Source organism: Nothoprocta perdicaria, unplaced genomic scaffold, assembly GCF_003342845.1.
Source record: "Nothoprocta perdicaria isolate Ctin4 unplaced genomic scaffold, notPer1 scaffold_6, whole genome shotgun sequence".
NCBI classification, from domain to species: domain Eukaryota; kingdom Metazoa; phylum Chordata; class Aves; order Tinamiformes; family Tinamidae; genus Nothoprocta; species Nothoprocta perdicaria.
Window position 1 is genome coordinate 4,199,186 of NW_020455865.1, and position 13,224 is coordinate 4,212,409.

The window sequence follows — 13,224 nt, forward strand, 5'->3', positions numbered from 1 at the left end:
TAAGAATGCAGGCAAGTCTGTATGTGGAGACTTGATACNAAGGAGGCTCCAGAGCCTCTCCTGGCAGCCTGTGCCAGGGCTCGGGCACCCTCCCTGCCAAGAAATGTTTCCCCAAGTTCCTGGGGAACTTTTGGTGCTTCAGCTTGTGGCCGATTCCTCTAGTTCTGTCAGTGGCCACCGCTGCAAAGAGGCCGCCCCGTCCTCCTCGCTGCCTCCCTTGGGGTATCTACAGACCCTGCTCAGGTCCCCCCGCAGCCTCCTTCTCTCCAGGCTGGACAGGCCCGGCTCTCCCAGCCTCTCCTCACAGGGCAGATGCTCCAGGCCCCTGATCCTCCTCGTAGCCCTGCGCTGGCCTCTCCCCAGCAGCTCCACATCCCTCCTGTCCTGGGGAGCCCAGCACTGCACACAGGCTCCAGCTGTGGCCTCACCAGGGCTGAGCAGAGCGGGGACAGTCACCAGGAGCAGGTCCCTTACCCAAACTCTTTGAGAAACCAAGCAAGCTTCTCATGAACAGCTGGATCTTTTGTTTTCCCAAAGCAGTCAGAAGTCACATTTTGCACATCAGAGAACGTCAAAGCACTGAGGAACATCCAACTACTAGTTCACATTAAGTAAAGCACTAGTTCACTAGTAAAGCAGAAATAGGAGAAAGCAACACCCTCAGCCTCATTAGGGCAACAGTTCCCGAGTTACAGATGGGTAGGAGGGTAGGACACGCTCAAGGCTTCTTATCCCCACCGGGATTTCAAGTACAACCACCCGGAGAGAGGATACGCTCAGCCGCTAAACATGATCCTCCCAAAAGGCAGCCCGCGGGCCCAACCGCGCTGCACGACACCAAACATCGGAATAGCAAATGGAGTGGGCAAGATATCCATTTCCCTTCACACACAGGGGCAGAAGGGAAAGAAAAACCATATTCCACAGCCAGCTAATACACCCAAGAGCTTAAAAGGTGACCCAAGAAGAAAAACAAGATTAGGTTTGCTCTTTTTTTTGCTGTTTAGGACAGACAAAGCCTCTCAGAAAAGCATCGTTTTTCATGCCAGCTTTGACCATCTTAGAAAACACACACAAAGAGAGGATAAAATCCGATTTTTCTATTTTAAAATCCCTGGCAGGTCATCTGCAAGCACAGGCCAACAGCTTCTCCGGGAGGCAGTGCGAAATGATCGCTTTTCTTTTATAAACAAGGATTTCAGCTCAACAGCGGGACTTCCACCGGCTGACAGAATAGAGGGTGAGCAGCCAACCTGCCAAGAGCAGCCGATTGGAAGATGGACAGTTGATTCTTCAAGATAAAAAGCAACAATTTAGTAGATGGAAAAAGAAAAAGGGAAAGGAAAACAAAAGAGAGGCAGCTTCAGCACAGTGGAAGACAAAAGGTGAATAGTCACAAGGGGGGTACGAAATGTGACTATATACAGGATATACTAGATAAACTGACAGACAGTATTTGGATAGTGGATAGGCATCTACTTGAAAATATTATATAAGAAGAATTTAAGGTTTTTTCTCCCCAATGAAAAAAAATCAAAGTAAAATGAATGCTCATAGCATTGTGCAAAAATGAATGCTCATAGCATTGTGCATACTGGTGCTATTCTCTGTACAAACAGCGAGGCCTCTAACTTAAGCCAACACGATGAATTTGCCATTTCCCAGATACCTTCAGACACTTCCACTCTCCTCCTAATCTTCTTCCACGGCTATGAAGAAGCCTTATGTCCTTTCCATGCCTATGAAGAAGCCTTATTTCCTTTCAATATGGGCTAAAAGGGACAGAATTTGCAGCTTTATGAAAACTAAGAGCACAAAGACAAAACGTTTAACTTTTTTTTTTTTTTTTTTTTTTGATTATTCTTTCAAACAGTGCTAGCTGATACTGAGCATAAAGAGAAAATGGAAGGTCCTGCACATTTTTTGGTGTTTGTTCAAGCTTGGTTAGCTCTAGGTTAGCTCCCCCTAGGCTGGGTGCTGGGGAGGGCAGCTCCTGCAGACCACCCTCTCAGGAGCCCTCCGGAAATGACTCCGGGATTGCGACAACTCTGGCAACAGAAAAGCAAAGGCAGCAGGCTCGGACGGAGGCAGTGGCCACCAGGGGCAGGAGTCACCTCCATTGGGACTCAAGGGGAGTCCAAGGTGCAGCTTCTGCTGACTGGATGAATACAGGCAACACCTGAACAGTCACCTAGAGAGTCTAACTCAAACAGAATCGAACAGAGCATCTCTACAAGGAATGCAGCCTATAATTACTTTTCTCTCTCAGGTGAGAGCTCACGCCTCAGAAGGGGCTGCAGAGCCTTCACAGAGATGTTTCTACCTGAGCTTTACAAGCAGGGACCCCCAGCAGGGCTGGGCTACAGACCTGACCCCAGCGCAAGCCAAAGGGAGCAGAAAGAGAACTTGACCCCAAGCCTGGCTGTGTGAGACTGCAAAAAGGCTCTTCGAGGTAGGAGACAGCACCTTCACTTGCACAGGGTCAGTTCTGCTCCTTAAATTTTTAGGAGTGGTGCATTTTTAAAATCCAGCTGCTAGCAATTCCAATTCAAGAAACACGAAGTGTCCTACATTAATAATTGAAACCCAGAACACCGGGCTGATTCGCTGCAGCGCTCAGTCCCCCTCCCCAAAGGGCTCAATTTGCCTTAGGGGAGCATTTCACAAGCAGCACATCAACTTTTCAAAACACAACTTCAGCAGATGAAAGCCTCATAATCACAGATGAGCGGATGCCTCTCTAGCTCTGGAATTTCCAAACAGCAGCATGCAAGTAGTCATTAAAAGTAATTTAATGGTAGAGCAACCAAAAGATTTCAATGAAACCAAGTACATCAAATCCTACCTGGTAGAGCTATTGCAAATGTGGCTCACCAACAAGCTCATTGTTTGACAACATCTACCTTGATCAGCAGGCGGAGAGCTCCGCTGTCCCTGCCCCGACTCACCGGCACCGGGCGATGGGGCATCCTCATTCCCGGGAGATTCAAGCCCAACCTGGTGGCCATGAAGTGAGTATCACACCAGGGAGCACAGGCTGGGGTTTGAGATACAGCATGAACCCACTTCATCCTCACGTGGGAACACTGGAGGCTGCAGCGAGGCCGGAGCCGGGAGGCTCCCGCGCTGCTGGTGTCTGCGACTCTCACCTTCACCTGTTGGTTTAAGGGTCTTTGCAGTTGTGCAGGACTAAGTGATGGGAATGTGACCAACATACTGTGAAATTCGCTTTTCTGTGGTTTTCTTTTTTTCAGAAAAAGTACCCTTACAGTATCAAATTAAAACAAAAACACTCCATGTATTTCACTGAAATCATTCTATGGGTGGAATGCAAATAGCCCATACTAAGGTTGTGGGTTCTTTAAATCCTTACCTGACAATAAAACCAGCGCTGATCTCTATTTGTATTCACTGTTCCTGAAATCCCCGGTTCTCACTTGCAACCTCAAAGCCGCGTCACTGCTCGGGGAGGTTGACACTCGCTCTTGAGACAAGGCCACTTACTGTCATTGCAGGAGGCCTTCAGGGGAAGCACCGTGTGATGCTGTCGCTCTGCGGGGACCAAGTCTAACTGCAGTGACCAAAATGACATTAGCCTTTCAAACTACTACTTGCCTCCAAAAAAGCAGCCATTACTATTATTCCAAGTCATGAGCGACTCAAAATATTAACCACTTAAATAAGAGGTGTTACTAACCCTGCACGGTTTTACTAACCCGTAACAGCCTGCAGATTTTGGTCCTCTCCAGATCTATTACTGCAGTAGTTCCAGAACAAACCCCTAGAAATAAGGCTGAAAATCGACAGTTTATCTGCAAAGACACAAAGTAAACCTGTCTTCAGATAATCTTACTTTTCTATGCCCACTCCCAATCAGGAATAAGGCCAATTGCCCCACAAATTCTGGCAGTGAGATCTCACCAGTCTGAAGCTGCTGTGACAGCTTTTTTTCTTCCTATCAAGCAATATATACATTGTCTTATGTCATCACCTCATAACACTAATTATTTATACCCAAAATATGGCTGCACCTTGACATCAAAACCTCTGTGTGGGAGGCACTACTAGACATAACAGATAATCCACCAGCCAAAGAAACTGCGGCCTCGAAAAGAACATCCCCATTTCCAAATTATGGAAATTGCTTCTTTTTGCCTCCAATTAATTCCCGATAAAGGGCATTTATTTTGTAAGAAATAACGACACATTTAGAATACATAGATATAGGGCAAATGCATTTAACAAAATCAAGTAAGTCTTTTAAGAAGAAAAAGATGGAAATTAGACTGAATTAGACTGAAAAGAGTTTTAAATGCATCTTCTCACCATCAAATGAAAAATATTTAACAAGAAATAACAGTTTGGCATTGATTCAATACCTTTCATTTGAGCTTTCCAAAGTTATCTGCAAACATCAGGCATAATCAAACGATATCTCTAATAGCCATTCCAGTAATTCTAGCTAAACTGGAACATACCTTTTAAACCCATGTTATTCATTGTCAGGTTTATAGATACAAAGCAGACTTACAGCTAGTAAAATAATACAAATCCACCCAAGCAAACATATTTACAGCTTAAGCTGTTTGGCTGCAGTCCCTAAATCTTCTTCATTATTACAAGCTTCTCCCATCCAAGAGATTTGATTAAAACGGGAAAACTCGCAGGCAAGAGCTGCACTCTAGTTAGTGCTGTGGAGACTTCATGAAATTTTAACTCTGTAATTAACTTGGCAATTGCAGTTCTCAAACTCAGACAGGATCAGCTGTGTGAAGAGCTCCAAGAGGCTCAGGGCTGGTTTCGTTTAGTACGCGAGCATCTTCTCCAGGAAAAGTTCACATGTTTACAAATAGTGAATCCACCTGATGCTGCGAGACTTGATGCTACAGGATGACAAAACTAATTTCTATACTAAGGCGAAGGCGCGGTTTAATAAAATAAGATTTTAAAAATGCAACTGAAAATAAATATAAATTAAAACCCCTTTTTTGTTTGTTTTTAAATAAAGACTGAACTGAAACGGAGCTCAGGAAGATGAGGGGACATGATCTTCTCAAACATAAGCATCACCTACCACCCCACAGCACAAACATTTCAATGCATTAATACAGGTGGCATAATCCATCAGAAAGCACACGCAAAAAGCCAAGTTTGCAGCCTCTGAAGTTACCTATCAATACCAGTCAGTTACTATTTCTATAATCCATTAATATCATTCCCGATCCCAATTCTAGGCACTAGTTTGTGCAGATTCCCAAGGTACATTTTTCATTAGAGGGGGTTGTTTTAATCAGTGCAAGTCATTAAAATATTTGAAAAAGACACCTAGTGGCCAGTGCATTGTATGGCAGTTGTATTTTCTCGAGGTTTATGACAAATGTAATTTTTAAAATATTACTTGAAAAAGAGAGTTCAGTTTACTATATTAGAAACCTGCTGATCCCCCATTTTGATCACATCAGAAACTGAGAATCCAATAACCAGAGGGGACACGGCCATTCAGTGGTCACATTTAATGACAGAGGCAAAAATAAAGTCCCCCTTGAAATTCTGCAACTTCACATAAGTGACACAATAAAGGTTTCCAGAAAGCCTGATCTATTTCTTATTTAAAATTTCCATGTCCTTATCCCACTATCATTCAGGCTCCTGAAAAATAATGTTATTTATTCTGGCAACTACACATAAAAAAAAAGTCATAAAACCCATCAGTTTTACAGGCTGCAGATGGGCAGCTCATCAGACCGTGGTTTCAATGCAAGGAGATGGCATATACACAACCTTTGGGAGAATTTGGATGTGTGCAAATAAGTGAAATTTCCCGTTAGGCAGCATCAGTGTGACAGGAAACGCAGGGAACATGCCCAGGTCGCTCTGTACTTCCAAATGCAATGGAAATCTGGCAGGAAATGAAGAGCAGATTAGGGAAGGGGGGCTCCTGAGCTTCAGTAAGTGTTGCCATCTCAAAAAGCAAGCATTTAATAGGCAAAAAGCAAGCAATAGTTACATGTAATTCAATAGTCTGCATCTTATTTATATATTTTATATATTTGCATCTCCTTGATGCAAATACTGAATGCAGCCCAGAACACAGTAGGTTCAATATATGACTCTTAAGAGCTTAAGGAGAGCATGGACCAAACGTGATTTACTCTACTGACCACACTGCATTTCAAAGGATGGGTTTACAGAGAGGCAGCTGTGGCTCAGGACCTGGAGAAGCCAGAGGGGAGCAACAAATTAACATGACAGAAATAAGGTAGTAACTTGAATTAGTCAGAAAAATAAATACACCAAAAGACCTTACATAAAACAGTGCTAATTGGCAAGAGACTTCTCACTGCATGCAGTGCCTGGCAGTATTGCCTTTTTAATATAAAGAGTCCTAGCTGTTGTGAAATTCCATTCATCAGATAAAAGCAGAGCAGAGGGATGAAACATCATAAATCAGCCTGTCTCCAGCTCATGACACAGCCACAATCTCGCCTGCATCCACAAAAATGAAGAGCAAACCTTCTGCAGAAAAGCCAACTCATGCTTTTCACAAGCTAACAGGTAGCAACAGGGAAGAAAGCCTGGGAAACAAAAAAGAAAAGTGAAATGCTAAGTCCTGCCCTGGAAAGCACTAGAGGCAAAACCTCAAGGACGTCTGTGTTCAGGACACATTTGCCCTATGCAATGAGACATGTAGTAAAGGTCTCTTCCCACAGCAGAAAAGCCCATTTCAGCAGATTCATATCAAATTTTGCCCTTGGGTGGATACAACTTCGAGCCGCTTCACCAGAAGCTACGCATAATATCAAAGGGTAGAACTTGGATTAAATGTGCCAGCAAAAAGAACAAAGTTAAGAACTAAGGAAAGACATCGTCTTAGAAGGCTTTACTCACCAAAATTACCTGGATGCTCATTACATTTTCCTGTCCAAGACTCCTCTTTAAACCGAGAAAACTGGTACTTCGATAACCAGGTTAATAACCTGTTAAAACGATCTTCCATCAGGCCAGAGCCAAGGCCCAGTGAGACAGTTCAGGAAACCCAAGGGGCACCGAGTTCCAATAACTTCTGCTGAGAGCAGCTTGCAGGTTCCTACAGTAACAAACTTGAGCCATTCACAACAGATCTTTTTATAAGGAGACTTACTACTTCTTGCTCGAACAGCAGAGAAAGTAAAGGACGACAAAGGACGGCTGCATCAATCCACTAGCTCTCTTTATACGGCTGCCAATAGATACTGTGCATTAAATGCAACCCCCTCTTTGCCCAAAAAGGAAAGCATCTGAAACAACCACCCCCAAAAGATGGTATTTTGAACCTTCTGATTAATAGAAATCAATCTAAAAATTTTATATAGCTAAAGTATATTACACCTTATGACACAGTGGACACCCACTTGCACATGATTATTAGTACAACAAATGCATTTTAAGCCTTACAGGGTATATGAAATATATGAACAGAGCTGTATGATGCCCTGAAGAATTTGAGGACACTAAAACATGCCAGAGGGACGCCTAGATGGTAAGAAATTCCAATGCTGATTTCACTGCTGATAAAAGCCAGGTACTAAGAACTTGTTTCACACACGTGTTCAGATCACCTGATACCAGTTATCAGTACTCCTTATCTGACCACTTGCCAAGGCACTAAGTGATGAGTCGCATCCACATACAGCAATTACAGCACTGCTGCCCTGTAATAGCAACACTCGTGGATCCATTTCGTATCTTCTTTATCAAAGTCTCTAGGTGCTCAAGTGGCAGATCCATTGCTCTCAGCACTAACTGAATAGCCAGAGATGCCCCTGGATGATGATCAAGATAACCAGACTTACCAAAGCCATTTTACCTTTTTTTCTCCCTCTCAATTTGCCCAATGTCACAAGGAGCATCAAGGCTAAAACCAAATTCCCCAACTTGATCAACAAGGCTGTGCCAACTCCTCACTTTCAAGCTTGGGATTTAAACTTTGCAATATGAAATACTGGCAATTTTTGAAGCGTCTTAAATAAGATATTTTCTAGCAATGATTTCTAATACCCTGCAGCTTTCTCTTGATGCCACAATTCTGATCTTCTCATCTAGGATATCTATTAAAACTGCTAAACGACAAAAATGCAGCACCAGCACAGTCTGCTAATGAAAGTCTGGCATACTAGCAACTACTACTTATTTATCACAAAAGAGATGAACTGCTTAAATCTGGGAAGTTAGCAAAGATTAGTCAGTGTGCAAAAACAGAACTGCTTTCGCCTCCCCCCAAAAAAGGATTAGTCTTTCCCCATCATCATCCACTTGAATGTGGAAAAGGTTTAGGCCTCTTCTTTAACATATTCCAACCTCAAATGAAGTTTTAGTGGAGGGGATTTTTAGTGAAACCTTCTGCTATTTGATAATTGGAGCAAGAAAAAATTATAGCAAGAGCTTTGGATGATAAAAGGGAATGTAATAGGAGATAGTAACAAACCCACAGGCTGATGCCAGCACTAACCTGATTAACACTCAAGCTGGACACATAAGCAGTGGTCTCAAAGCTGAGATAAGTCTCTCCTAATACAGATGAAAATTAAAGTTTGGATGCTACCAACCTAACAGTGAAAAAGTGGCATCAGTTTAGAACACAGATCTGAGATACTAAAGGGACATCTGAAATAACCGATTTACTTTATGCTAGTGTGAAAGGCGTAATTATTTCTATGTGCAGTAACCAATCACCTAGTAAATCTATATTGTGTATGAAGTAGCTTTGTTGAAACTGCTTGCAAAATAAAGGCTAATGAGTAGAAATGAAGCCTTGCATTACTGCTTGTTCTCAACTAATTCTGGACACCTAACAAACATTTATTCTAATGTCTTAAAATTATTTTAATAGTATTTTACTCCAAATAATAAATAATATTTCTTGGAATTATGCATTTTCTTACATGATAGGCAAAAGACCAACATTTCATAAAAATAACAGCAGCAGCATATATTATGCTGGCGTATTACTGATTTTCACAACCCACACTGTTGAAACATTATATTTATCAGGGCACATCAAGTTTGATTATAAATCCCAAAGACTATTAAAAAGAACCTTCCCTCCATCAACACTGCAGGCAGAGACACTTCTAATTGATTTTTTTCTAAAATCAAATTTTACAGGACACATTTCCAATAGGCAGCTTTGGCAAGCTAATGCTATGGATCCATTCTGTAAAATTACCTGCTAGATAAAGCAGTAAAACTCTCAGCACCCTTATAAGAGTTCAGATTCTACACTGCAGTGACTAGAGTAGGCTGACTTCAGCAGAATCCAGTGTTAAAGTTGTAAGAAAAATGCATGAAGTTCCTGGAGTTCATCTTGCTTTCTCCTAGCAAGGTAAACAGCTCATTTAAGCCTCCTTATCACTTATTCATAGTCTCTCCTCTAAAGATAAGTCCACATTTTACCATTACCGGAATGCAAGACAGAAAAAGATCTTGTCCAAGTGCTTTATCATCTGTGCCCTAAAGATAATTAAAATAAAGTCCAAAGTTGAACAGTTATTACTCCCTGGTAGTGCAAATGCATATAAATGGCTACTACCAAAAGGAAGTACTTTCTCCTTCCAAGAGCTTTAGAGCTCACCAGAGCTGTGCTGATTGCATGGGGTCTCCAAGGTTTGTGTATTTATGATTTATAACATAGAGCAATGGAAAGGTTGAGACCAGCTGAAGCCTAACAGTAATCCATTGCATGCAACAAGCAGCAGCAGCAAAGTCTCCTATTCAAGACCCTTCAGAAGGTTTTTTCTTCCCCTCAAATCACATCTGTCACAGATGATACTAATGACACAGATGGTACTAATGATAAAAACGATGTACATCAACAGTATCCTTAAAATAATCTATGTTTCCAGCCATTATTTACCACATTTTTCCTTTACTAACTGCAAACATCACAATCTCCCACCACCACTGTCCACAAAAAGGTGGTTTCCATTTTCAGTCCCTGTCACCATCCACACAGCAAAAGAGACCTATCAGTCCCACTCTTTTGGGCTCCCACAGGCAGAGAAACCCCCAGCAGCATCCTCTGCAACTGCTAAATCTTCCTTACAAAAGCACTAATTCCACTAGAGAATCCAGACAGAATACTTGGCATTCAGAAGAAACCTTGTAATGAAGACACTGAAAGGCAAAAATGTTTTTTTTTTAAACCCTAAAAAAAAAAAAGGCCAACCTACTTTTTATAAAATATAGCTTACTGTACAGGCTCTGAATAGGATTGAAAACATGAATATTCTTCCCATTAAGTCAATACATTAGGAAGTATGTCAGGTTATATACATTTCAAAGAAAATTATCAATAAAAAATGGAGGGAAATGAAGAGTTTCTAACACAAGCTCTGCATTGCTGTAGATATTTTTAGGTGAGTGTATTTCAATGACAAGATAACATTTTTCAGGGCACACTGGAGAGAAAAATACAGCTGAACAACAAAAATGATGGTAGTGCCTTCCACTGTCTAGGCTATGAAGAACCATTTCACATAGTCAAAGGAAGAAGTTTCCCTCATGTGGATAAGCGAGGTTGATCTTCTGCAGTTCTCTGAACAGATGTACTGGCCTTGATGTCCCCTTTCAAGTTTATTCTTTTCAAAAATCAAGATACCAAGGTCTCCTGTGGACATATGGTATGTGGACATTACAGACACTATTTTTCTTTCCAAATGTGCTAGGATGTTCTGACCTCAGGTCATTCTGGCAAAAAGTTACCATCTGCTCCTTCCTGTTAAATGATCAAAAAGGAGCATTTCTGGCTCCCCTGCTACATCAAAACACTGAAGGTAGTTAGAATATTGTGCTGCTTGCAGTTAAGTGCAATGTGTCTCATCTGACCTTGAAACTCTGTCCAAAGGAGTAAAGCAGCAACCAAACTAGGGGTCGAAGAATGGGTATATTTTAGTACTGAAACCAGGCCTAGGAATATTTCTGCAGTAGGATTTTCATCAGAGTGCCAAGCTAGCCCCCATATTCACCATCTTTCCATTAATAACCTCAATTTCCCAAATAACCTCAGCGCACAAATACTGCACAGAAAACGAGAAGAAATAATGTTAAGGTAACTTGCAACACTGCAGTGTGTACCCAGGATCTGCAATTACTAAGCGTTGCACAGAACTTCTCAGTGACTCCTAGAAAGTTCATGGTAAGAGAAAGATTCAAAATAAAGCCCAGATGAACTGAAACTAAAAACTAATAGAAACTTTCCCACTTAGCGGTTGACTGCATTCTCCAACACAGCAAATCTTTCAATTGAGATTATAGGCACAGCTTGGTTTTGTACTCAAATAAACTTTCTCAGGAGAAGATGTTGAACAGGTTTTGTCCAAAACTCACACTCAATAGCTTAAGGCAGCAGTCAGCAGCACATCTGCTCAAGCATCACCACCACTCAAAACACACTATGCAAAAACAAGGATTACTTCAAAAGTTTCAGCAAAACAGCACTTTGCTGGGTTTGACCTTTGAAAAGGGTTACAAGCTTGAAATTTACTCAGTTATTTATTAAAAACACATAAAAGCATTAAAAGCACATACCTCTAAGTCCTTCCAATTTCTTTCATTTGCTCCTTTCCTGAGAGTCTCAGTCCCCTCTTTGGGGCAGGAGGGTGAGGGAAAGGGTTGCTAATCCCTAACCTAGTCACTCTTGAACTAAACTCCCATCACAGCACAAGGCCAAGGCCTAAGTGGCTTGAGGATGAAGCACCAACCAAACGTGCTGTAAATGTGCTAAGCAAATTAACAGGAATCTATTCCATTCACATGAGGTGTTGCAGCACCTAAACTTGCCACAGGACGGTACTTTTTTCAGGTAGCAGAGACCCTTTAAAGGCAATTAGAAAAGCTTGTCACTGACAACACCACCAGCATCAGCTGTGGCTGGTTTGCACCTACAAAAAAGACAAATCAAGAAGGACTGAAAAAACTTCCTGGATTATGAGTAAGAACATACAAAGGGTAGAAATGAGAAACCTATGAGGTTAAAACCAAGTTATTTCTTTGTCATTAGCGCTCAGTTGTACCAAACCCCCTTCTTTAGGTCTCCAACAACCTGGCACAAGTTAAAACGCTTTCTTACTAATCGATCACACAAGACCTGCATCAAGAAGCGAAAGAGAAACCAGAAGACTCTCACACGGCAGGATCACTTCAGTAAACAATAATTGCATCCAACTTGGCAGAAATAAACCAAAATACAGAGAGGAACCTCTTACCATGTTCCACAAAGACATTACAGTGCGGGCCCCCATGCCTGGATGATTCCTTCTTCCCTGCTCCTTTGATAAAGTGCAGGGCAGGCAGACTCGGTCTCCTTTGGTCCCCAAGGACTTTTCCAGGCTGCTGCCCCATAAAGCAGCTATGGGCAGCCTTCCCTAGGGCAAGAAGTTTTGGAAGAAGCCTGTGATCCCCGATCTTGCAGGACGGTGCTCGGAAGGATAAGGCGTTTTTGGCAGGTCGCGCTCGCCGAAGCCACTCAAGGCGGGGAGCGGGGACAAGGGCACGGGCTCTTCCAACGCAGTGACAAGGCTCCCGAGGTGGCTTCAGGCAAAACAACAAGTTAAAAGTCCCTCTTAGTAACTATGAGCGTCACCAAAAGTTCTACGTTACCAGGCGTCTTCCACCGGGCGCAGGAGGATCAGTTCCCCGTCCAGGCGACACACCAGGCGCAGGCTCGGCCCGGGCACGATCGCTGCCACGCGTGCTTTTTCTTTTTCCTTTTCTTTTGCATAGCATCGAGTTAGCACAGGCCGAGGAGCCGCGCATTTGGCCGCGAGCGCCGCTCGCGGGCCGAGAGGCTCAGCAACGGTCCGAAAGGCCGCGCGAGGCTTCGCGCCGGCACCGTCGCGGGGCTCCATGGGGCACCATTTTGGAGGGCGAGGGCAGGCCGGGCCCTGTCGGCCTCGTCCCCTCAGGGCAGGGCTGGCCGGGCCCTGTCGGCCTCAGGGCCCCGTTGGCCTCGTGCCCTCGTCGTTCCCTCAGGGCCCCTTGGCCTTGTCCCCTCGTAGTCCTCGTGCCCTCAGGGCTTTGTTGGCCTCGTCCTCGCGCCCTCAGGGCCCCGTCGGCCTCGTCGTCCCCTCAGGGCCCCTGGCCTCGTCCCCTCGTCGTCCTCGCGCCCTCAGGGCTCAGGGCCCGGGGCTGGGGGCGGCCGGCGGGGCGGCTGCATGGCCGGGGCGGCGGGGCTGCTCTCCGGGGGGC

At 43.6% G+C, this 13,224-nt stretch overlaps 1 protein-coding gene across 1 annotated transcript in view; it reads right to left on the reverse strand.

Annotated features, from left to right (window-relative positions):
- Nucleotides 1–12,594, reverse strand: part of ABL1 (ABL proto-oncogene 1, non-receptor tyrosine kinase) — a 65,627-nt gene extending 53,033 nt beyond the window's left edge. The window contains exon 1 of the mRNA XM_026049280.1: nt 12,243–12,594. Within this exon, the coding sequence (XP_025905065.1) occupies nt 12,243–12,378 (136 nt within the window). The 5' untranslated portion in view covers nt 12,379–12,594. The remainder of the gene's footprint in view (nt 1–12,242) is intronic.
- Between the last annotated feature and the right edge of the window lie 630 nt (nt 12,595–13,224).